At 29.0% G+C, this 26662-nt stretch overlaps 2 protein-coding genes across 2 annotated transcripts; one reads left to right on the top strand and one right to left on the bottom strand.

The window, feature by feature from the left end:
- The first annotated feature begins 242 nt into the window (after positions 1-242).
- On the top strand, positions 243-4936 carry LOC135136138 (cytochrome c oxidase subunit 7A, mitochondrial). Its single transcript, XM_064065272.1, has 3 exons — positions 243-395; positions 492-608; positions 4734-4936. The coding sequence occupies exons 1-3, from the start codon at positions 381-383 to the stop codon at positions 4863-4865; spliced, it is 264 nt and encodes an 87-aa protein (XP_063921342.1). The 5' UTR covers positions 243-380; the 3' UTR covers positions 4866-4936.
- Positions 4937-4965: 29 nt separating this feature from the next.
- LOC135136137 (dol-P-Man:Man(7)GlcNAc(2)-PP-Dol alpha-1,6-mannosyltransferase) lies at positions 4966-22658 on the bottom strand. Its single transcript, XM_064065271.1, has 8 exons — positions 22426-22658; positions 22134-22266; positions 21910-22083; positions 21704-21857; positions 21501-21645; positions 21141-21367; positions 6535-6780; positions 4966-6483 (listed from the first exon to the last, which is right to left on the bottom strand). Exons 1-8 carry the CDS (start codon positions 22549-22551, stop codon positions 5037-5039), a joined length of 2652 nt encoding a protein of 883 aa, XP_063921341.1. The 5' UTR covers positions 22552-22658; the 3' UTR covers positions 4966-5036.
- Positions 22659-26662: the final 4004 nt, after the last annotated feature.

Raw genomic sequence — 26662 nt, forward strand, 5'->3', positions numbered from 1 at the left:
CATTATTATTTTCGTCGTGATGTTGCCAGACTTAACATAATTCCGGTGACAGTAGAGATTTTTTTGTCCAAAATCTCGCGTAGCGAAGATGAAACCAGCAACTTCTTTAAAAAATTGTGATATTAATAATAGTAAAAACAATTACGATGGATCAACATTCAACCAGCGAGGCACTTAATCGAAAAAAAAACACGTTGTCACTTAAATGTATTCATATTTCATTCAGTCGCTGTGGCAACACCGCATTCCGTCATATCTGCGTGTTTGTCGAAATCGAAGTAGCTTTGACTTACTTTTTGTTACTACTTGGATAATCACCCCATAAATAGGGTTGTTCCCTGTTCCATTTTGTTTCAGGATTAAGACAATTTCACAAAAACATGAATCATTCAAAAGTAAGTCGGTTTTCTTAAGTAAATCCTTATGTCATTTCATTTTCCGCATTTTGGTTAAACTTAAGGAGGGGTTTATGTAATCACTTTATTTTTTAGAGAACCTTTGTATTGGCACAAATGGCAGTCAGGCATTTTAGTAGGACAGCCCCACAGAATGCAGAAACTGTAACACCCAAATTTCAACGGCTAAAGGAAGTTCAGAAGAAATTTGGGGTATGTACCTTTTCGGTTCATTACAGGTCAGGTGTTCATTTCGCAAGTACGTTACAGTTAAAACAAATGAAAAAAGTTGAACCCAAAATTAAAAAACATCAAGACTTTCATAGTAGGCTTGTTAAGGTTTTTATTTTATTCACAATTTTTAAACATTGTCACTTGATTATTACTAGGTATATATTAATTGTAGATTGTTCCCAATATTATTTTATGATTCAATTATTCCTTTAAATGTTTAATTCATTAATTACAACTTATTGGGAGACCTTAAAATTTGAAAACCAGCCACTCTATTAAAGTGTGAAAACCGAGTCAAAATAGAATGACACAAGTAACAAATACAATTTGGACTTGAACATTCATTTGACGTAAAAGTGAATAAACAAATCTTGAAAATTTTGACGAAAATGACGTTCCTTTGTCGCTGTTTTGTCTGCTATTTTACCACATTTTTTAAAAACTTCCATGGACAAGATTAAATAGTACCACGGCCAACTCTATTAATAAAAAAGCGCTAATCCTAACTTTTTTGTTGTACTATTTGTGACAATATGTATAACTTCATCTCTTTGTTACATGTTCCTTAGTAATACCATTTTTAAGTAAGCAACACTCCATTTACCAATTTAACTTTTTCCTACAGTCTTTTATCAGCAAGCAATAGCCCCGCCCACCCGCCCTATATTTTTTTAGAGGGTATATCATTTGCCAAAATCAGTCTTATCTTAGCAAGTACTATTTTGATTAACTATTTATAGTTTTGGAAATTTCATTCTACCCTATAAAATTTTGTTGGCAATGACGAGACGGACAGTAGTACAATAGCAAGAGATATTTATAACCTAAAGTTGTCGCGTGCCGCTAATCTCCAGATGTTAGAAAGCGGAATAATCCAGGTCCGGACAGGGCCCATGGTTACTCACGAACGAAAATGAGCCTACTAAATGTTCTTCCACAAATTCGGGTAAACTGGTGTGCTACTGTCCGCCTCATTATTGTAAATAAAATTTTATAGGGTAGAATTAAATTTCCAAAACTGTACCATGCTTACAATAACTATAAAATGTTTGCTAGATTTCAAAGTATTCACTTTTGCAATTCTTGATTTATTCAATAAAATAAATTGAGTGATTCATTAATTTTTTTGTGTGACCCTGTACATTGTGTATAAGCAAATCTATTAAATGAGGTACTTTATTTGATCAATAAAAAATTGGTCGAAGGCTATAAGTATAATCCTACCAATCTAGCTCTTTAAAAAAAAAGTATAAAACTTGATTTTACGATTTTCGTTTTGTAATTACGACGGAATACCGAATACGTAGTGGTTATTTATTTTCCATACTACGATATGCTTAAAAAGTTCTCAGTGATGGAAAAACCGAAAAATTGAATTATTCAAGAATCAAAAATTTTTAAAATCGAAAAATTTAACTAGAAATCGAAAAGTTCCCAGAACTAATAATGTTGCAAAAGTTGAGAAATCGGAAACTTAAACAATCGGGAAATCGAAAAGTCGAAGAATTTTAAAAACCGAAAAACCAAGATGGCAAAATTAAAAAATTGATAAATATCAATATTGAAGAACTGAAAAATCGAGAAATCGAACAATCGAAAATTTAAAACATTGATAAAACATTTATTAAGTATGGGAAAATTGTAAAATCAAGAAATCCAACCATGAAAAAATCAAAACAATTAAAATTGGAAAATGTAAAATTTTCAAATCGAGAAATTGAACAATCAGTTAATTGAAAAATCGAAACATCAAAAAGTTGGAAAATCGAAAATTTTGAAATTGAAATATAAAAGAACTGAAAACTGGAGAAATCTAAAAACCTAAAATTTTAAAAATTGAAAAGTTAAAATATCGAAAAGTTGAGAAATTGAGAAATCGAAGCATAAAACAGTTTAAAATCGAAAAAGTAAAAAGTCGAGAAATCGACAAATTCAGAACTCGAAAAGTCAAAATATAAAAAAATCCCAAAACCCAAATATCGAAAAATTGAAAAATAGGAGAATCGAAAAACTAAAAAATCACGAAATTGGACGAAATATCCCAAAATTGGGGAATTAAAAAACTGAGAAACCAAAAAGTCGAAAAATTGAATAATCAAAAACCTGAAAAATCGAAAAATTTAAGAACCGAAGAACTGAAAAATGAAAACTTTGGAAAGTGGAGAAATGGGAAAATAAAAAAATAGATTAATTGCGAAATTCGAAAACGTCAAAATCTGAAAAATTAAAAAATACTGAAGAACTGAAACAATCAAAAAAATAAAAATTCGAAAATCTAAAATTTAAAAATCGAAAAACTGAAAAAATCAACCAATCGAGGAATCGAAACTCGAAAATTTAAAAAATTGGAAAATTCAAAAATCGAAAAATTAAAAATGTAAAAATTGAAAAATAGAACTGGAAACTCGAGAAATCGAAAAATCTAGAAATTTAAAATATTGAAAAGTTGAAAAATTCAGAAATTGAAATATAAAACACTAGAAAAATTAAAAAATCCGAAGTTTAAAAAACGAAAAACTGAAAATCCAAAAATAAAAAATTGAAAAATGCAGAAGTCGGCGAATCGAAATATTGAAAAATCTCAAAACTGAAAGAAATATCCAACAATTGAGAAATTAAAAAATGGAAAATTCAGAAATCGAAACTTTGAGAAGTGGGAAAATCAAAAATAGATTGATTAAGAAATCGGAAAACTCAAAATTTAGCAACGTCAAAATTTGAAAAATTCAAAAATTTAAAACATTGAACAATTAAAATATCGCAAAATTGATGAATCTAGAAATCCAAACATAAAAAAAGCAAAAAATGAAAATTCGAAAAACTGAAAAATCGACAGAATTTAAAAAAATCTAAAAACCGAGAAATCCAAAAATCGAAACATCCAAAAATTCAAAAACTGAGACATCGAAAAATCGAGGAGTCGGAAACCGAAAAGAAAAATTAAAAATTGATAAATCGAGAAATTTTAAGAGAAACTGGAAAATCGAAATTTAAAAATTCGAAAAATTGAAATATACAGTATGTCCCCGGATTGAGTTCACAAGAGGAAAAAAAACTGTATTTTCTATTTTACAAAAAAAATTCATAGGAATAACATTTTTTGCTTAATTCAAAACGAATAAATCTGCAATTAAAACTTCAATATTCCTGCTCTGTACTCTTAAAATTAATTTAAATAATATTAAAATTTTAATTGCAGATTTATTCGTTTTGAATTAAGCAAAAAATGTTATTCCTATGTAATTTTTTTGTATAATAGAAAATAGTTTTTTTTTTGCCCTTGTGAACTCAATCCGGGGACATACTGTATGTAGAAGTACCGAAAAACCTGAGATATCGAAAAACCTAGAATGGAAACTTCGAGAAATAGAAAAATAAAAAAAGTTACTTCAGAAATCGGAAAACTGAAAATTTAGAAACGTGAAAATTTGAAAAATCGAAATATTTAAAAACCGCAAAATTGAAGAGGACAAAAATTAAGAAATCGTATGATTGAAACAAATGAAAATTCAGAAATCGAAAAATAAAAAGATCGAGAAATCGAAAATTTGAAGAATGGAAAAATTTTAAAAATCCAAAATTGAAATATTGAAAAATTCGGGAAAACGAAAAGCCGAAAAATCTCAATAGCGTATTTAAAAATCATAAGTTCGGGACTAAGTTTTAACATTTAAATAACATTATAAATTGGAAAATGTTTTTTTTCCCAAAAATCTTGACGGATTTTTTTTTCAGTTAGCCCTTCTTAAATTGTCATTTGAAAATTCAAGTTTTAATGGGGTGTGCGCATCTGTAAGTCCTCAGGAGCAAATTATAAAAAAAATTCAACGGCAACCTAAAAAAAGTACTTCCACCGTACCATTGAGAGCTCAACCCCATAGTGTAAATTAATTAAATTAAATTCTAGCAGTGAAAATTATTTAAAAGTTTCCTCTGATTCTGAATGAAAATTTGTTTTATTTTGTTATTTTAAGTTTTAGTTTGCAGCTAGTTGTGTTTTAATATTACATAAGTTAATTTTTATTTTTACTTTCTTCAAGTTGTTTAATTATGTTATTTTATTCATTCCTTTTTAATACTAAAATTTTCCTTTTTATGTTCTAGGCTGAAGATAACGTTCCAGTATATCTCAAAGGCGGCTTATTTGATAAGCTCCTCTATCAAGCTACCGTGATAGTCACTCTAGCAGGACTTGGCTTATCTTTCCAAACATTCTACGACTTAACGAAAAAGTAAAGTACTTACACTATATGTAGTCAATGAGCTGTTACCTACTAGTTTCAACAATAAAACTTAATTAAAACTTCTGCGCAGCTTTTAAATAAAACATCAAACACAACAAGAAAACAAACATTTATTTACAACTCAAAACAACGGCATCCATTTTTAGGAAAACAAATATTGCAATCATTCCTCACTATCTTCCGATATTTCCATAGTATCCACAATTTCATCAATGAGCGTCATTATATCGGAAATCTTTTTACTAGCTTGTAAAAACCGTTCAGACATTTGACTAAATTTATCTTTACTGTCCGATTCATCCGTAACGGCTTCGCCATCTTCAGTTTCGTTAATAATCGACTCACGATTTTTTTCGCCATCAGCTACATTTTTTGGTTGATTCTTTGAAGGTTCAAAAAAATCAACCGCTTTTGCATCAACCTGATCAAATTTCGATTTTTCATCCAGCGACTTATGCAAATGTGGCAACTTTGGTTTAACCCATTTAGAAGACTCTTCAAATGCGCGCGTCTTCTTTCTATCCTCTAAGGCTTTTTTTCGCGGAGGATCGCTTATTTTACTTGTTTTTACAATATTGCTTAGTTCGTTTTTAATCGTTTCGTCCAACTTTTCTTTAATTATGTCTTTGTTAATGATATTGGGACTGGTTTCAATAATGTCAAAGATTTGTTGCTGAATTTTTGCAATCTCCTCTTCGGCTTGTTTTACTTTTTCTTCTTCTATTATTTTTTTAATGGAGTCTTTGGTGTGCAGACCTTTTTGTTCAAAATTGTCTGCATCTCCTTCATCTTGTTTTTTTCTTCTGTATTTCTGAATTATTTTTTTTATGTTTTTCTTAACAGTTTGCTTTTCAACAGTAATATTCTTGTCTTGTTTCAAAACATTTTTTACTTGTGGTGTTAACTTCTTATCGTCCGTATTTAATGTCTTTGTGTCCACTTTTTTAATTTCTTTTTTCGGAATTTCTTTCGGACGTACATTATAATCCAGAGATCGTTTTTCGGTACCATATTTCGTCTTTTTTCCTATCTCTATCGTCTGTTTTTTCTCGGGACTCTTACTAGAAACATTCTGACTAGTTTCCACCTTTTCGGGAGTTATTAAAACTTCCGAATTTTTGTTATTTTCCTTAGACGCGGCTACTTCATTTTCGCCACGATTTGTCTGCGAAATGTTAACATCATTCCTGGATTTATACACTTTTTCTTTGGAATCAACACCTGCTCTTTCCTCTTCATATTCATTTGTCTTATCTAACTCTTCACTTTCAGTTTTTGTATCTATTTCGTGCGATTTAAACTCTTCCTGTGATTCCGGATCATCGTCTTCAGCAAAACTATTTTCGGTATAATTCCCCAAATTTAAAAAATCCTTATAATTATCCCTCCTTTTCAAGATAAACAATACTGGTCTTGTCTTAATTTTTATGGGTGGAATAGAGAAATAGTTGAACGATATTTGATGAAAAGCTTCAACACTGTCAATTACATCATGAGTTGCAGTGTATGGTTTTAAGTTTGGAGAGAATTTGCTTTTGGCTTCAGTAATTAGATGAGTGTATTCAAACATTTCGGGGCTGCCTGGTTTTAAATGTTCTTGCTTATTATATCTAAAAATTGTATTTTCAAACACACGGATTTAATAAAAAGTTAAAACGTACGTCCAATTTGGATTCACTTGAGTAAATCGCGAAACCCCAGTCTGGGCTGCAAGATTAGCAATATGTACACTTACGTTGTGGTCGTCTTTTGCTAAGCGATGTAAGTGTGAAATTGCAGTTCCTCCAGGGTAGTTCGTTCCCGAAATACTCAGCAAGAACAAGGTGAATAAAACGTTAACCACCAAGTGACCACACACTCCCAGCGACAGTAGATGATGTATTGGTGATTTATTTCTATTTTCCCAGCTAAAACAATGTGCGCATGTTACGCGTATGTTGCAAGTGAGTTTTTTCAAACAAAAATATCCATTCACGATCTTTATATACTAAAGTAGGATTTGATATTTGTTGAGTACTAAGAATCGGGGTTGTTTCCCCGTCTACCGCAGGTAGCATTCTTACCATCCCCCCACCCTGAAACGATCAGTAACACTGATATTTTTTTCATAAATGTCGCAAAATTATTAAATTTGTCTAATTATCCCCACCAATAATGTGATGACGTCACTTCAAATTTATGCATAGCAAATGGGTTTTAAATTGTATACAGTAACATAGTCCTACACATGTAGTTTATCCGAAACGTCCAGATTTTTGGAAAAAAAATTCAAAATTATAAAACAATATTTTGCAATTTAATTTTGAATTTGCAAAATCGAATACTTTGAAATCTTGCAGATGTTTTAAAATCATGATAAACATGATACATTTTTAATTAAAATATATTTGCTTATCCCCTCTAAAAAATTTTTGACGTCACCTCAAAATTTTGCAGAATAAATCCTATCTTAGATGTATAAAATATGATGAGTTTTATACTTGTGATTTATCACTGCATTAATATTTTTTAGATTTGGTTATACAGGTGTCTCAAACAAGTTAATGACTGAGTCAATTTATTTTATTGAAGAAATCAAGAATAGCAAAACTGAATACTTTGAAATATTGTAGATGTTTTGAAGTTTTTGTAAGCATGGTAACTTTTTCGAAAATTTGATTAATCAAATATGCGCAAAATCAAAAATCGGAAAAACTGAAATTCACTAACGCAAAAAACAGAAAATCGAAAAATACAAATCAAAAACCTAGGTCGATCGAAAAGTGGAAATTCACAAACCTCAAAAATCGAAAAATCGAAAATTGAAAAACGGGAAAGCCAAAAAATCGAAAAGTCAAAAATTTGTAATATTGAAAATTAAAAAAATCAAAAACAAAAATAAAAAAAATCGGAAATTAAAATAATCAAAATATATAAAGTAAAAAAAATTGCAAAGCCTAAAAACTGAAACGAACAGAAAAATCGAAAAAGCAAAAAATTGGAAAAATAAAAATTCGAAAAATCTAAAATCGAAAATGTGAATAAAGAAACTTGGAAATTCTGAAAATTGGAAAATCGAAAACCAAAAAATCGGAAAGTAACAAAATTGAAGTCTAACAGTTGAGAATGGAAAAATTGAAAATCCGAAAATTCTAAAAATCGACAATGGACAAATTGAAAATTCGACTACTCAAATTTTCTAAAAATCGAAAAATCATAAAACTGAAAAATCCAAAATTCTAATGATCGAAAGTCTGAAAACTGAAAATCGAAAATTCTGAAAAGCGGAAAATAGAATATCGAAAAATTTAAAAGAAAGAAAATTGAAGTCTAAAAACCGAAGAATGGAAAAATTAAAAATCAAAAATTCGAAAAATCAAAACCGAAAAATTTAAAAATTTAAAAAGAAAATCGAAAAATCAAAAATCTGAAAATTGAAACTCGAAAATATGGAAAATCGAAAAATAAAAAAAATGAAGTCTAAAAGCTGAAAAATCGAAAATTCGAAAATCAAATATCGAAAAATCGAAAAGCCGAAAAATCGAAAATTTGATAAATCAAAGACGTGAAAAACAGAAAATCTGAAAATACAAAACTGGAAAATCAAAAATCTAAAAATGGAAAAACCGAAAATCGAAAATTCAATGAATCTAATACGTAGGTCGATCGAAAAACTGGAAATTCACAAATTTGAAAAATCGAAAATTTGCAAGATTGAAAAACCGAGAATTGAAAAATCAAAAAACCGAAAAATGGAAAAATCAAAAATCGAAAAATAGGAAAACCGAAAATTCGAAAATTCATAATATTGAAAACTCTAAAAGTCGACAATTCAAAAATCAAAAAACTGGAAAGTAAAATAATCGAAAAATTCGAAAAGTGAACAAATTGCAAAGCCTAAAAACTGACGAACAGAAAAATCGAAAAATAGTAAAATCAAAAAAAGGAAAATCGAAAACTGGAATTTGAAAAATCGAAGAATGGAAAATCGAAAAATCGAAAATCGGAATATCGAGAATCGACAAATTAAAAAACCGAAAAATCGGAAATCGGAAATCGAAAAATGAAAAAATCGAATAATCCGAAACTAAAATAATAGAAAAGTGGAAAAGTAAAAATTACAGTCTCAAAACTGACGAACAGAACAATCGAAAAATAAAAAAAATCGAAAAATATCTAAACATGGAAAATCGAAAAATCGAAAATCGGAAAATGGAAAAATTGAAAATCGAAAACTCGAAACATCGAAAATTCGATGAAACAAATACTCGAAAAAGCGAAAAGTAAAAAAATTGCAAGGCCTAAAAATTGAAAAATCAAAAAATCGAAAAAACGACGATCGAAAAAAAATCAAAAAATCGAAAAGTGGAAAATCGGAAAGTAACAAAATTGAAATCTAAAAGCTGCAAATTGCAGAACCATAAAAACTGAAACAAACAGAAAAATCGAAAAACCACAAAAGCGGAAAAACGAAAATCGAAAAATCGCAAATCGAAAAATAAAACAACCAAAAAATCGAAAAATTTTATGATTAATGGAAAATCGAAAAATCGGGAATAGAAGAATCCTGAAAACTCTTTTTATTTACCACACAGTTGCGTAGTAAATCTCAACAGCACAACAACCAGACACCGCGTTGTATTCGATGGCTCTTGTAAAAGTTCAAATAATCTTAGCTTGAATGATAACTTGCTAGCAGGTCCGATTCTCCAACCTGATCTTTTTACAATTCTTATTCAGTTTCGGAAACACCAGTACGTTTTGACAGCCGATATTTCAAAAATGTGTCGCTGCATTTTAATCCACCCAGATGATCAAAATTATCAAAGATTTTATGGCGCGAAACTACCGATACCCCAGTCCAGACATACAAATTACAAACTGTTACTTACGGCTTGACCCCGTCATCATATCAAGCTATAAAATGCGTATAACAATTAGGCATAGAAGAAAAAACAAAATTTCCATTAGCTTATCCAGTCATTATGAATTGTTTTTACGTCGATGACGTTTTATTTGGGTCAGATTCCGTTCAAAATTTAATCCATACCAAAGAAGAGTTATTAAGGTACGTACGTGTCCACTTGCGACATTCTCTCCAGTGGACAAGCCAAACTGAGTTTACTTGCGAGAGATACTCTCAGTGCGAAGAAGCTTCGAATTGGGGAAGTATTCTCCGAGAGTAAGCAGTTCATCATAAATTATTTCTCGAGTAAAGCCGACTTATTTTACACGTTTATGATTCTATGTAAATAGTCGTGAAAAGGACTACGCAATTCGGCCAAATCTGATCGTTTACGTGACTTCAACATTTATACAGCGTTTTGAGATACGTAACACATTTTTATGAAATTATTAAATACTAAAAAAAATGTAAAACGAAAATAAATGAGTAAATTATGTTCATTTATCGTAAATCTGAAGCAAGTAATGTGAAAAGTAGACTAGATTAACTTTTTTAATTTATAATTAAACACCATAATTTGTATAAGTGATTCTGATTATACTTCATTATTATTATTTTTTTGTTGTAGTACGAGATTAAACTATGCACAACGAAGTAAATTCATTTTTTATTATTCTAATAACGTTTTTAAATGAATTTTTAATCATAAATTACATATTAGGTACTACAAATGTATTGTTAGCATGCGTATTCAAAAATTAATATTTATATTTATTTTCAGTGTTTATCCACAAGTGCTTTTATAAATTGATACCTGCTTCACCCGAAAGTATAATTATTAGGGACAATAATTTTATAGATGTTTTTACACACTACAATATTGTATGTAATTGTCCTTTGATGAATCATAACCTGCCGGGATGATAATCTTCAGGTGCCGGTGGTATTAAGCGCTCTAACCAACCTAACCCGGGAAAACAAGGACTATAGAAATCGTGTAGCATACACTAAAATTATTTTCAACTATACAGAGTGTTCTGTTTTTGAGGCGTAATATGCAACGTACTTTTTTAAATAGAATGCCTAATTCTAATTTTCTAAAAAATTTTTGTAATGAAGCGGTTCACAAAAAAATCACAATCGTATTAATTTTAAGATCTGTGTTATAATATTTTATGGGGAGGTAAACAAAAGTACGTGCTTTGCTGTGGTATCAATTAAATTTAATTCTAATATGCCGAGTGTTTATAAAAAAAAAAAACTAAAATATTACAATTTTCAAACATCGTTATTTCCGTCAGCCGATTCTCTACTTTTACGTTTTCTCGACTTTTCATGACCCCTAGAAGACGAAGAAATAAGTCTCCACTTTCCGTCTGTCTGCCGTCCCGATTTTTATTAGACAGATAATCTACGAAAGTACTGGGCCGATTCCAAATTTTTGGAAAAAAACCAAAAACATAAAACAACACTTATATTTTGCCTTTTTTTCTTAATATACTTAGTATCCTTTGAAAAATGCGGTTCTCAAAAAGATGTTTTCAATTTCTCGTAATGAAATAAGTATTTTGCAGTTAAGGTCCGATCCCTTGATTCACGGTGAATAAAAAAAATCATCCCAATTGAGATAGGGTGGGTGGGTGGGCTTGTATTTTTCCCTTCTCTTTTAATATGTGTAGACTTCTTTTCACCACATGAAACTTAACAAATGTTAAAAACGGAAAATTGATATAAAGAAATATCGATTTTGTGATTAGGCCCCGCCCCATAATTGCAAAAAAAAAACATTTTAACCATGTTCTAAGTTTTTTGTTGTGAAAAGATGGCTATGTATATTAAGAAATAAAAGGTAAAATATAAGTCCCGCCCACCCGCCCTATCTCAATTGTGACGATTTTTTCTATCCGTCGTAAGCCGAGAGGCGGAGCTTAATTGTAAAATCCTTATTTTTCTACGAAAAATTACCATGTGAAATATGTTCTAAAGTACCTAATCGTGTTATTCAAAGAAAATTAAATGTATTAATTAAAAAAGAAAACCAAAACAGAAGCCCCACCCATCCGTCTGAAATCTCAATCGTGATGAATTTTTCATTCGTTGTCAGACCGAAGAGTGGAGGGTAATTGCAAAATCGATATTTTCCCATACAAATTTACCATTTTAGACATGTTTTAAGTTTCTTGTTGTCGAGATAAGTCTACACATTTTAAGAAAAAAAGGCAAAATGTAGCCCCGCCCACCCGCCCTATCTCAATTGTGATGATTTTTTTTATTCGCCGTGAGCCAAGAAGGCGGTGCTTAACTGCAAAATCCTTATTTCTCTACGAGAATGAAAAATATATTTTTGAGCATCGTGTTGTTTAAAGAATACCATATATAGGCCTCACCCATGCCCGCCACGATCTCAATTCTTAATTGTGATTAATTTTTCATTCGTTGTCAGATCAAGGGGCGGAGCGTAATTGGAAGATCTATATTTGTCTACAAGAATTTGCCATTTTAAACATTTTTAAGTTTCTTGTTCTGACACAGCCACTACGTATATTAAGAAAAAAAGCAAAATATAAGCCCCGCCCACCCACCCTATCTCAATTGTGATGATTTTTTTTATTCGTCATGAACCAAGAAGGCGGAGCTTAAATGCAAAATCCTTATTTCCCTACGAGAAATTAAAAAGATGTTTTTGAGTGTCATGTTGTGCAAAGAATACTATGTATAAATATTTAAAAAAATTAAGCCAAAATTAGGGCTCACCCATGCCCGCCACGATCTCAATTCTCAATTGTGATGAATTATCCATTCGTTGTCAGATCAAGGGGGGAAGTTTAACTGCAAGATCCGTATTTGTCTACAATTAAACGTGTTTTGAGTTTCTAAGAATAAAAAAAAATCATCACAATTTAGAGGGGGTGGGTGGGCGGGGTTTATCTTTTGCATTTTTGTCTTAATATACAAAGTATTCTTTGAACAATACGATACTCAAATCTTGTGTTGTTTTTAATTTCTTGTAAATTTTGCAGTTAAGCTCCGCCCTCTTGGTTCACGATGAATAAAAACAAATCATCACATTTGAAACAGGGTGGGTGGGCGGGCTTCCATTTTGCCTTTTTGTTTTAATTATGTATCCCTATGTGGGCTATGCCCGTTGGATAAATCAATTAAATCATTTAAATGAATTAATATGTGTAGACTTCTTTTCACAACATGAAACTTAAAACATGTGTAAAATGGAAAATTTGTATGAAGCAATATCGATTTTGCAATTAGGCTCCTCCCCATAATTTCAAAAAAATGTACCGTTTTAACCATGTTCTAAGTTTCTTGTTGTGAAAATATGGTTATGTATATTAAGAAAAAAAAAGGCAAAAAAGTGTTCAAAATTTTGCCGAATAAATTCCACCTGAAATGTGCAAAATACATATGATCAGTTTAATACTTGTAATTTATTATTGTATTCATATTTTTTAGGTTTGCTTATACAGGTTGACTCAAAAAAAAATGAATGCGTGAATTTATTTTACTGAATAACACAAGAATTGGAAAACTAAATCCTTTGAAATCTTCCAGACGTTTTAAGGTTATTGTAAGCGTGGTAAATTATTAATCAAAATATATCTGTTTATTTATTTGTTTTAAAATCATGATAAACATGATACATTTTTAATTAAAATATATTTGCTTATCCCCTCTAAAAAATTTTTGACGTCACCTCAAAATTTTGCAGAATAAATCCTATCTTAAATGTGTAAAATATGATGAGTTTTATACTTGTGATTTATCACTGCATTAATATTTTTTAGATTTGGTTATACAGGGTGTCTCAAAAAAGTTAATGACTGAGTCAATTTATTTTATTGAAGAAATCAAGAATAGCAAAACTGAATACCGTGAAATATTGTAAATGTTTTGAAGTTTTTGTAAGCATGGTAACTTTTTCGAAAATTTGATTAATCAAATATGCGCAAAATCAAAAATCGGAAAAACTGAAATTCACTAACGCAAAAAACAGAAAATCGAAAAATACAAATCGTAAAAATCGAAAATCTAAAAATGGCTAATCGAAAAATCGAAAATTCAATGAATCAAAAACCTAGGTCGATCGAAAAGTGGAAATTCACAAACCTCAAAAATCGAAAAATCGAAAATTGAAAAACGGGAAAGCCAAAAAATCGAAAAGTCAAAAATTTGTAATATTGAAAATTAAAAAAATCAAAAACAAAAATAAAAAAAATCGGAAATTAAAATAATCAAAATATATAAAGTAAAAAAAATTGCAAAGCCTAAAAACTGAAACGAACAGAAAAATCGAAAAAGCAAAAAATTGGAAAAATAAAAATTCGAAAAATCTAAAATCGAAAATGTGAATAAAGAAACTTGGAAATTCTGAAAATTGGAAAATCGAAAACCAAAAAATCGGAAAGTAACAAAATTGAAGTCTAACAGTCGAGAATGGAAAAATTGAAAATCCGAAAATTCTAAAAATCGACAATGGACAAATTGAAAATTCGACTACTCAAATTTTCTAAAAATCGAAAAATCATAAAACTGAAAAATCCAAAGTTCTAATGATCGAAAGTCTGAAAACTGAAAATCGAAAATTCTGAAAAGCGGAAAATAGAATATCGAAAAATTTAAAAGAAAGAAAATTGAAGTCTAAAAACCGAAGAATGGAAAAATTAAAAATCAAAAATTCGAAAAATCAAAACCGAAAAATTTAAAAATTTAAAAAGAAAATCGAAAAATCAAAAATCTGAAAATTGAAACTCGAAAATATGGAAAATCGAAAAATAAAAAAAATGAAGTCTAAAAGCTGAAAAATCGAAAATTCGAAAATCAAATATCGAAAAATCGAAAAGCCGAAAAATCGAAAATTTGATAAATCAAAGACGTGAAAAACAGAAAATCTGAAAATACAAAACTGGAAAATCAAAAATCTAAAAATGGAAAAACCGAAAATCGAAAATTCAATGAATCTAATACGTAGGTCGATCGAAAAACTGGAAATTCACAAATTTGAAAAATCGAAAATTTGCAAGATTGAAAAACCGAGAATTGAAAAATCAAAAAACCGAAAAATGGAAAAATCAAAAATCGAAAAATAGGAAAACCGAAAATTCGAAAATTCATAATATTGAAAACTCTAAAAGTCGACAATTCAAAAATCAAAAAACTGGAAAAAAATTATCGAAAAATCGAAAAGTAAACAAATTGCAAAGCCTAAAAACTGACGAACAGAAAAATCGAAAAATCGTAAAATCAAAAAGTGGAAAATCGAAAACTGGAAATTGAAAAATCGAAGATTGGAAAATCGAAAATCGGAATATCGAGAATCGACAAATTAAAAAACCGAAAAATCGAAAAATTAAAAAATCGGAAATCGAAAAATTAAAAAAAAACGAAAATTCAAAAATCGAATAATCCGAAACTAAAATAATAGAAAAGTGGAAAAGTAAAAATTGCAAAGTCTCAAAACTGACGAACAGAACAATCGAAAAATAAAAAAAAATCGAAAAATATCTAAACATGGAAAATCGAAAAATCGAAAATCGGAAAATGGAAAAACCGAAAAATCGAAAATCGAAAACTCGAAAATCCGATGAAACAAATACTCGAAAAAGCGAAAAGTAAAAAAATTGCAAGGCCTAAAAATTGAAAAATCAAAAAATCGAAAAAATGAAAATCGAAAAAACGACGATCGAAAAAAAAATCAAAAAATCGAAAAGTGGAAAATCAAAAATCTAAAAATGGAAAAACCGAAAATCGAAAATTCAATGAATCTAATACGTAGGTCGATCGAAAAACTGGAAATTCACAAATCTGAAAAATCGAAAATTTGCAAGATTGAAAAACCGAGAATTGAAAAATCAAAAAACCGAAAAATGGAAAAATCAAAAATCGAAAAATAGGAAAACCGAAAATTCGAAAATTCATAATATTGAAAACTCTAAAAGTCGACAATTCAAAAATCAAAAAACTGGAAAAAAATTATCGAAAAATCGAAAAGTAAACAAATTGCAAAGCCTAAAAACTGACGAACAGAAAAATCGAAAAATCGTAAAATCAAAAAGTGGAAAATCGAAAACTGGAAATTGAAAAATCGAAGATTGGAAAATCGAAAATCGGAATATCGAGAATCGACAAATTAAAAAAACCGAAAAATCGAAAAATTAAAAAATCGGAAATCGAAAAATTAAAAAAAAAACGAAAATTCAAAAATCGAATAATCCGAAACTAAAATAAAAATCGAAAAAGCGAAAAGTAAAAAAATTGCAAGGCCTAAAAATTGAAAAATCAAAAAATCGAAAAAATGAAAATCGAAAAAACGACGATCGAAAAAAAAATCAAAAAATCGAAAAGTGGAAAATCGGAAAGTAACAAAATTGAAATCTAAAAGCTGCAAATTGCAGAACCATAAAAACTGAAACAAACAGAAAAATCGAAAAACCACAAAAGCGGAAAAACGAAAATCGAAAAATCGCAAATCGAAAAATCGTAAAATCAGAAAATGGAAAATCGAATAATCGAAAGTTGAAAAATCGAAGGTCGAAAAATAAAACCGAAAAATCGAGAATAGAATAATTAAAAAACCGGAAAATTGAAAAATCGGAAATCGAAGAATTAAAAACGTAAAATCGAGAATTCAAAAATCAAAAAAATCGGAAAGTAAAATATAATCGAAAAATGCAAAAAAATTCCAAAGTCTAAAAACTGACGAACAGAAAAATCAAAAAATCTAAAAATGGAAAGACGAAAAATCGAAAATTGAAAGAATGGCAAATTAAAAAATCGAAACATCGAAAAATCAAAAAAACGAAAAATTAAAAAATCGAAAAACGAAAAAACTGAAAACTCGAAAAATCAAAATACCGCAAATTTGAAAAATCAGAAAATTAGAAAGTAATAAAATCGAAAAGTTGATAGAAAAATGGAAACTGAAAAATCTAATTCGATGAAACTGTTGGTCGAAAAAACGAAAAATCGAAAATCGAAGTGACCTTTTTTTGAGACAGGCTGTATAAGTAAATCTAAAAAATATTACTGCAATGATAAATCACAGGTATAGACTCATCACATCAAATTTTACGATGACGTCATGCATTTTTTGGCGAAGATAAGCAAATACATTTTGATCGTGGCTTTGAAAGTATTCTTCGACTTTCGTTCCGTTTCAAAATTTACTCTTTGTATATTTCAGTGGTCACAACGAGTTCACTAACTAGGCTGAAGTATGCAAAGATTAAATTTGTCACCGAAAAGATGTCGGAAGTAATAAATTCTCCTATCGGTCGAAGAACGTTCGGTCCGGTCTTACACCTCGACCCAAGAGAGACCGCAGTAAAGGATAACAAATGGAACGGATAAAATAAAGCGTCAAATATGATTGATAAACTTTAAACCAAAATTATGAAGTTTATAAACTGAACATTTTTTTTGCTTTTTGAAATGTAGTACACTTCAAAAAATGTCCGTGACTTACTTTAATGTGAATTTTATAACTATGGTCGGCACAATTAGACCTAATATTAGTGTGATTTTGAGCATATTCTCGATGTTATTAGAGCAGGACAGGTTTTTTTTTTCTAACTAATTGACAAGATTTCAAAGTATTCAGTTTTGCAATTCTTGATTTCTTCAATAAAATAAATGGACTCAGTCATTATTTTTTTTTGAGTCACCCTGTATGCATAAACAAATCCAAAAAATATTAATGGAATGGTAAATCACAAGTATAGACCCATCATATTCTGAACATTTTAGATAGGGTATTTATAAAATTCAAACTAATTCAGAGTAAGTATTTATAAAATTAAAACTAATTCAGGGTAAGAATTTGGTCAACACGTAAATTTCGTTGTAGTTTGAGCCTACCTACAAATTCTGCCCTTAGACGATTTGGACCGCCTCCTTCGGTGACGACCGGCAAAAATGATCCGCCCATAGGCTCAAAACATTTGTGTGCGATTGTACTCTCCCAAAATCTTTGCATAGAAAATGAAGCAAGGGCAACTGAAGCGTTCCGCAGTAACACCACACTGACAATAAGACAATGCGGTTTGTACATTTTTAGCGGAATCGCCAGACGGCTTAATAAACAAAAACGCTATCGTAGAAATTTATAAAATGACCAATTTAAATAATGCTTAATTCAACGAGATGATAAATTTTGGGAAAATAATATGATAGAGCCCTAGAAAAATTTTATTTATATGCCTTACTTCCGGAGAGAGTAGATTTTCGTTATTAAACAAGTCAACCCATTAGACAAATTGTAAAGAAAAAATTGGTCTAAAGAGTTTAGACAGTACTTCCCTCGCTGTCGGAAACTTGACGACTGCATGGCTATTGTGTTTTTTTCTCATTACATTTTTGTAGTGGGAATTTAAAAAAAATTGCGATGACGTCAACATTTTTGCAAGGACACGTATATCAGTTGGGATAGATGTAGTGTAATACTAAGAATAAAATTATTGTATTCCCAAATTTTCGGGAAAATGAATTGGGTCGTTTTGAATATTGATTTTTTATAATCAATAAAATAACGAAACAATTTACTCACGTATACGGCAACTGAAAATCGTTTATGTATAAACATTCTTAATTTAAGATGACAAGCGTAACAGCATACGTGAGAGTCAAACAGAGAAACTGTAAACAAAACGACCATCGGTTTTATTGCTTCGACTTCCGCTTATTATATAAAACATTGGGTTTTATTTTAATTCTTGACGGTGAAATTCACAATTGGTTGATTATAAACATGTCTATTTCACATTCGCGGAACCAAGTGAGCGCATAAAACAAATGCAGGTCTGTAATGTTAAAGTCGATGTAAATAAGCGTGCTACCCTTATGTTTCAACCGAGTTTTTCCTTTAACAAATTTTGTGTCTACCAAATTGGGTTGGTCGGGGTGTAATACTAATAATAAGTGTTGCCTTTAATTTAATCAATAAAATAAATTGACTTCATTAATTTTTTTGAACCACCTCTTAAGAAAATCTAAAAAATATGAATGGAATGATAAATCACAAGTACAAACTCATCATATTTTTTGCATTTTAGATAGGATTTATTCAGCAAAATTTAAGGGTGACGTCATCAATTTTTTTAGGAGGGATGAACAAATACATTTTGAACAAAAGTTTACCATGCTTATAATAACTTTAAAATATTCCCAAGATTTCAAAGCATTCGGTTTTGTAATTCCTGATTAAATCGATAAAATAAATTCACGCCTTCATTAATTTTTTTGAGTCACCCTGCATATGCAAATCCAAAAATATGAATGGAATGATAAATCACAAGTACAGACTCATCATATTTTGTACATTTTAGATACGATTTATTCGGCAAACTTTTGAGCTGACGTCATCAGTTTTTTGTAGAAGATAACCAAATATATTTTGACTAAACATTTATTATGCTCTTTATAACCTTAAAACATCTGCAAGATTTCAAAGCATTCGGTTTTGTAGTTCCTGATTAAATCAATAAAATAAATTTACGCATTCATTAATTTTTTTGAGTCACCCTGTATATGCAAATCGAAAAAATTTGAATGGAATGATAAATCACAAGAAGAGACTCACCATATTTTGTACATATTAGATAGGATTTATTCAGCAAAATTTTGTGGTGACGTCATAATTTTTTTAGGGGGGACGACCAAATACGTATTGATCAAAAATTTACCATGCTTATGATAATTTTAAAATATCTTCAAGATTTCGAAGCATTCGGTTTTGTAGTTCCTGAGTAAATCAGTAAAATAAATTTACGCTTTCATTTATTTTCTTGAATCACCCTGTATATGCAAATCCAAAAAATATGAATGGAGTGATAAATGACAAGTACAGGCTCATCATATTTTGTACATTTTAGATATGATTTATTCGGCAAACTTTCGAGCTGACGTCATCAAGTTTTTGGAGGGGATAAGCAAATATATTTTGACTAAACATTTATTATGCTCTTTATGACCTTAAAACATCTGCAAGATTTCAGAGCATTCGGTTTTGTAGTTCCTGATTAAATCAATAAAATATATTTACGCATTCATTAATTTTTTTGAGTCACTCTGTATATGCAAATCCAAAAAATATGAATGGAGTGATAAATGACAAGTACAGGCTCATCATATTGTGTACATTTTAGATATGATTTATTATTCGGCAAACTTTCGAGCTGACGTCATCAAGTTTTTGGAGGGGATAAGCAAATATATTTTGACTAAACATTTATTATGCTCTTTATGACCTTAAAACATCTGCATGATTTCAGAGCATTCGGTTTTGTAGTTCCTGATTAAATCAATAAAATATATTTACGCATTCATTAATTTTTTTTGAGTCACCCTGTATATGCAAATCCAAAAAATATGAATGGAGTGATAGATCACAAGTACAGACTCATCATATTTTGTACATTTTAGATATGATTTATTCCACAAACTTTTGAGCTGACGTCATCAAGTTTTTGGAGGGGATAAGCAAATATTTTTTGACTAAAGATTTATGATGCTCTTTATAGCCTTAAAACATCTGCAACATTTCAAAGCATTCTGGTTAGCAGATTAAAAATTAAATTTCAAAATATTGTTTTATAATTTTGATTTTTTTTCCAAAAATCTGGACGTTTCGGGTGAAAAGTCGATTCAGAGTTGTAAACTACATGTGTAGGACTATGTTATTTTATACAATTGAAAACCCATTTACTATGTACAATTTTGAAGTGACGTCATCGCATTAGTGGTGGGGATGATTAGACAAATTTTGGTTAGCGTTTTACCATCTACATGATATTCTTAATATAAGTACAAAATTTCACAACAATCGGTCGAGTACTTTCGGAGATTATCTGTCTAATAAAAATCCGGGACGGCAGACGGACAGACGGACAGACGGACAGACGGACGGACAGACGGACAGACAGACGGAAATGGGAGACCTATTTCTTCGTCTTCTAGGGGTCATGAAAGATCGAGAAAACGTAAAAGTAGAGAGTCGGCCGACGGACTCGATTACGATTTTTTGCTTACGCTCGGGAAGTAAAAACAATGTTTAAGTGAAATTTTAGTGTTTGTTTCTTACATATGAAATAAACACTTACAAAAAGCCGAATAACTGTTTTAAATAGCGTAAAGTTTTAAATGGATACCGTTAACTTGGTCATTGCTAGTGAAAACTGAAAGTATCGGCAACAATGTTTATATTTCTGGCATATTTTTTAACCTTTAATTCAATAAAACATAACCTAACGAAAAAAGTTCAGGGAATTTTTATTCTTCTGCATTGATTACCAACAAACTCACTAGATTTTCATGGCCAACCCCACTATATAAAGATCGTGAACGGATAATACAAATCATTAATTGAATACTTACATTCTGTGACAAGCTGTTGCCGCTGCCACGTTCAAAAATGGGTAAATGTAAATGATAAATCGAAGCTCTTTATGTGGTAAAAATGAATATAAAAATACAAATAGGATTGCTGAAATGCATAACTTCCTTGCGCGATCGTCCAGATAAAAGCCTATAGGAACTAGAAATATTGACGCAGCCATTCCTCGAGGAAGGGCTGAATAAAAATACCACATAAATGGTAAAGTCTAAACTAAGTTAAGTTCATATATGGGAAAAGTCATAACTAGAAAGGGAAAGTCTACCAGACACTCTTGATTTGTTGTCATAGTCTAATTACTGAAAGACCCCACTCATATGTTCCCAGATAATAAAGGATACACCATAATCTGAGCTTCTGTTCCACACTACATTAAACCACAAAACTTCACCTTCTGGCCACAATGGTCGATTCCAAAATATGGAATCCACTATAACAGACAGTGATAAAAATGCCATCCCTGCAGGAACAGCCAATTGAAAAAGTCTAAAAATAATAACAATTATATCATAATTTAAAACTTAATTTTATCTTACTGACCTACCGTTTAATAGTAATTCGTTTATATAATAAATCATAAAGAAGTAGTAACCCCAAAAATAACACTAACTCAGCCCTAAAAATAATCACCGCAGCTCCTGAGAACAGTATAAATTGTTTACTATCATTTTTGAGCCAACTGTTCAAAGCAAATAAAACTAGAAAGGAAAAAAAAATCATTATTGAAAAACAACAAAGTGAGTATTATACCAAGAGGTAGGGCAAATATATTAGGTAAAGGGCGGCTCAGATAAAACATAAAATGACTTTGGGTTACAGTGATTGCCATAAACCAATGCAACCACTTTGGCCCGAAGATTTTGCATAAAGTTTGAGACAGAACATGAAAACTGGCGATCACACATCCTCCCAAGGCAAAGCGAACTGAAAATAATCACAATAAAAAAACGTTCTTCTTGTTATATAGTGCATACCTATATATTGAGCCCAAAATTTACTAATTTCGAAATTTTGCAAGACAAACACAACGGGAGAAACAATTAATGAAATAAATAAGGGTCCTATGAAGGTTCGTGGCACGACTCCAGGAAACTCTAGATGGTCATACTATAACAAAATATTAATTAAACAAACTTTTACGTTAATTTGGTAAAAGTTTCGTATCACTTCTGAACAAAATGTGTCCTGTTTTATTTAACGAGCGTGTACTAATTTTACTTCACTTGTTCACACAGGAAAAGAAAAGCGACTATTATTAAAATCTACCTGACTCAGATTCCATCTATGATATAAAATGTCGTGCATAGCCTGCAAATTAAAACTTTCTTCTACTTTGGTAAAGGGGCAGTATACCAGATGGGCGGCAGCAATTATCATCATTATTTGCGACATTTTGCGTTCTCGAATTTACATGTCTGTTTAAATTAGTCCAAACGAGTACAAAAATAGATTCTATTATAACCTACATCCCAACACATCAACTGTCATTTTGTGGTCATGTCGGCTTTATTAAAAATTGGGGTGCCACCTGCGGAGTTTATTCGAACTATTGACACCGGGGACCATAGAACAAGGCTCAAAACGAGAGCATACGTTAATTTTGTTTTCCGTATTTTTCTACGTATTTCTCAATTAAATTTTCAGTTTTTTCATTTTTAAGGTTACAATTTTTCCTTTTCCAATTGTTGACCTCTTGATTATTCGATTTTGAGTTTTTTATTTTTGCAGTTCTTCGATTTCTCAATTTTTAAATTGGTCGGTTTTTCAATGTTTCTTTTTCTATTTTTCATTTTTTAATTTTTAGATTTTTCAGTTTTTCTGTTTCACAATTTTCCGATTTTTTGGTTTTTTAAAATTTCAGTTTTAATAAGTTTGTTCTTTTGTTGAAAAATTAAACGAAAAATTGAGAAAATAAAAAATTAAAAATAAAGTACTTCCAAATTATGTATATTATGTGGTTTCTTGGATTTTTTGATTTCTCAATCCGAAATTTTTATATTTTTCGTTTTCTTAATTGATAATTTTTCGATTTTTCCGCGTTTCGATTTCTCCATTTTTTAGTTTTTCGATTTTCATTATGGAATTGTTGCATTTTTCAATAAAATTTTCGTATTTTTCGATTTTTTAATTTGTAGATTTTTAATTTTTCGATTTTCTAATTTGCTTTTCAAGTTTTCGATTTTCTATGTGTTGAATTTTACAATTTTTCGTTTTTTCCATTTTTCAATTCCTAGATTTTTAATTTATCACTTTTTCTTGTTTCTATGTTACATTTTCGACTTTACAGTTTCTATCTTTTTCTCAGATGTTCCATTCTTTAATTGTTTTTTCGTTATGCAATTTTCAGTTTGCTAATTTTTTCAATTTTTCGATATTTCAAGTTTGGTTTTTCAATTTTTCATTTCTTCGATTTTTCCATTTTTATTTTTTTTTTCAAATTTACAATTTTGTAATTGTTTCATTTTTAAATTTGCCGATTTTTAATTTTTCTCTTTTTTCAAATAATTATTAGGGTCTTTATTATTCAAGTTTTGACTTTTCCATTTTCGGTTTATTCAGTTTCTGCATTTTTTTAATTTTTTGATTTCTCAACTTTTAAATTTTTCGGTTTTTAGTGTTTCGTTTTTACAATTCCTTAATTTTTTAGTTTTCCGGTTTTCATTTTAAAATTTTTGAACTTTGAAATTAATTTTTTTTTTGTATTTTTGATTGTTTAATTTATAGAAGTTTTTGTTTTTCGTTTTTTCAATTTTTCACTTTCTCGATATGCTGTGTTCTCGATTTTTAATTAATCAGGGTTTTCAGGTTTCAATATTACAATTTTTCGATTTTTCAATTGTTTTTTGAATTATCCCATTGTTCGATTTCTCAATTTTTTCATTTTTCGATTTTTCAATTTTTAAATTTTTCGATATTTCAAGTTTCATTTTTCAGTTTTTAAGTCTCATTTTTTCGGCTTTTTCAAGTTTTCGTTATTTTTTCAATTCTTCAATTTCTCAATTTTTTGATTTTTCTATTCAATTCAAAATTTCGGTTTGAATCAATTTGTCTTTTTGTTGAAGAATTAAAAAATGACAAATCGAGAAAATGAAGAAATAAAAATCGAGTATTTGAAAAATTTTATATCGAAAAACTGCAAAATTGTTTCTTTTTGTTGATTTTTTCAATTTCTCGATTTTTAATTATTTTGTTTTTGATGTTTCAGTGTGTGAATTTTTCGGTTTTTCAAAAGTTCAGTTCGCATCAATTTGTCCTTTTGTTAATCAATTAAAAAATAAAAAATCGACAATTTGAAAAATATTAAATCGAAAAATTGCAGAATTGTTGGGTTTTGTCGATTTTTCAATTTCTCGATTTTTAAATATTTTAGTTTTAAAATTTTTGGATTTTGAAAACATTTTTTTTTTATTGTTTAATTTAAAGAAGTTTTTGTTTTTCGTTTTTTCAATTTTTCACTTTCTCGATTTTTAATTAATCAAGGTTTTCAGGTTTCAATATTACAATTTTTCGATTTTTCAATAGTTTTAACATAATAATTATTCGATTTTGAGTTTCTTTATTTTTTCAATTCTTCGATATCTCAATTTTTAAATTTTGGGTCTTCAGTGTTTCTTTTTCGATTTTCAGTCTTTAATTTTTTGATTATTCAATTTTTTAGTGTTACAATTATCCATTTTTTTGATTTTTTAAAATTTCAGTTTTAATAAATTTGTCTTTTGGTTGAAAAATTAAAAAAGGAAAAATTGAGAAAATAAAAAATTAAAAATTAAGTACTTCCAAGTAGGTAATTCCAAATTACTTCGTTTCTTCGAATTTTTAAATTCTCAATTTGAGATTTTTATATTTTTCGTTTTCTTAATTGATAATTTTTCAATTTTTCCGTGTTTCGATTTTTCCATTTTTTAGTTTTTCGATTTTCATTATGAAATTGTTGCATTTTTCAGTAAAATTTTTGTATTTTTCGATTTTTAAATTTGTAGATATTTTAATTTTTCGATTTTCTAATTTGCTTTTTAACTTTTCGATTTTCTGTCTGTTGAATTTTACAATTTTTTGTTTTTTCGATTTTTTAATTCCTAGATTTTTAATTTATCACTATTTCAGGTTTCAATGTTACAAATTTTCGATTTTACAGTTTCTATCTTTTTCTCAGTTGTTCCATTTTTTAGTTCTTTTTTCGTTACCCAATTTTCACCTTGCCAATTTTTTCAATTTTTTTTATTAGAGTTTTCATTATTCAATTTTTGGCTTTTCCATTTTCCGATTTTTCAGTTTCTGTATTTTTTCAATTCTTCGATTTCTCGGTTTTTCAGTGTTTCGTCTTTTCGATGCTGCAAGTTTTCAATTTTTCCATATTTCTTTTTTAAAATGTTTGGATTTTGATTTTTTTTTTTGTATTTTTGATTGTTTAATTTATAGAAGTTTTTGTTTTTCGTTTTTTCGATTTTTCACTTCCTCGATTTTTAATTAATCAAGGTTTTCAGGTTTCAATATTACAATTTTTCGATTTTTCAATTGTTTTAATCTTTTAATTATTCGATTTTCAGTTTCCTTATTATTTCAATTCTTCGATATCTCAATTTTTAAATGGGTTTTTCAGTGTTTCTTTTTCGATTTTTTGTTTTTTTTAAATTTCAGTTTTAATAAATTTGTCCTTTTGTTGAAAAATTAAAAAACGAAAAGTTGAGAAAATAAAAAATTAAAAATAAAGTACTTCCTAGTAGGTAATTTCAAATTATTTTGTTTCTTCGATTTTTTGATTTCTCAATTCGAGATTTTTATATTTTTCGTTTTCTTAATTGATAATAATTCTTCGATTTTTTAGTTTTTCGGTTTCTCCATTTTTCAGTTTTTCGATTTTCACTATGAAATTGTTCCATTTTTCAGTAAAATTTTTGTATTTTTCGATTTTTTAATTTGTAGATATTTTAATTTTTCGATTTTCTAATTTGCTTTTTAACTTTTCGATTTTCCATGTGTTGAATTTTACAATTTTTCGTTTTTTTCGATTTTTCAATTCCTAGATGTTTAATTTACTACTTTTTCAGGTTTCAGTGTTACAAATTTTCGAATTTACAGTTTCTATCTTTTTCTCCGTTGTTCCATTTTTTAATTGTTTTTTCGTTACCCAATTTTCAGTTTTCAATTTTTTAAATTTTTCGATATTTCAAGTTTGGTTTTTCAATTTTTCATTTTCAATTTCTCATTTCTTCATTGTTTCCATTTTTTTTTTTTTCGAATTTACAATTTTGTAATTGTTTCATTTTTAAATTTTCCGATTTTTAATTTTTCACTTCTTTCAAACCATTATTAGGGTTTTTATTATTCAAATTTTGGCTTTTCCATTTTCCGATTTTTCAGTTTCTATATTTTTTCAATTCTTCGATTTCTCAACATTTAAATTTTTCGGTTTTTCAGTGTTTCGTTTTTTCAATGTCGCAATTTTTTAATTTATCCATGTTTCGTTTTTACAATTTCTTCATTTTTTAGTTTTCCGGTTTTC

The sequence above is a fragment of the Zophobas morio genome, unplaced genomic scaffold (assembly GCF_036711695.1).
Source record: "Zophobas morio isolate AGI-343-1 ecotype UQ-CSIRO unplaced genomic scaffold, CSIRO_AGI_Zmor_V1 ptg000026l, whole genome shotgun sequence".
Classification (NCBI taxonomy): Eukaryota; Metazoa; Arthropoda; class Insecta; order Coleoptera; family Tenebrionidae; genus Zophobas; species Zophobas morio.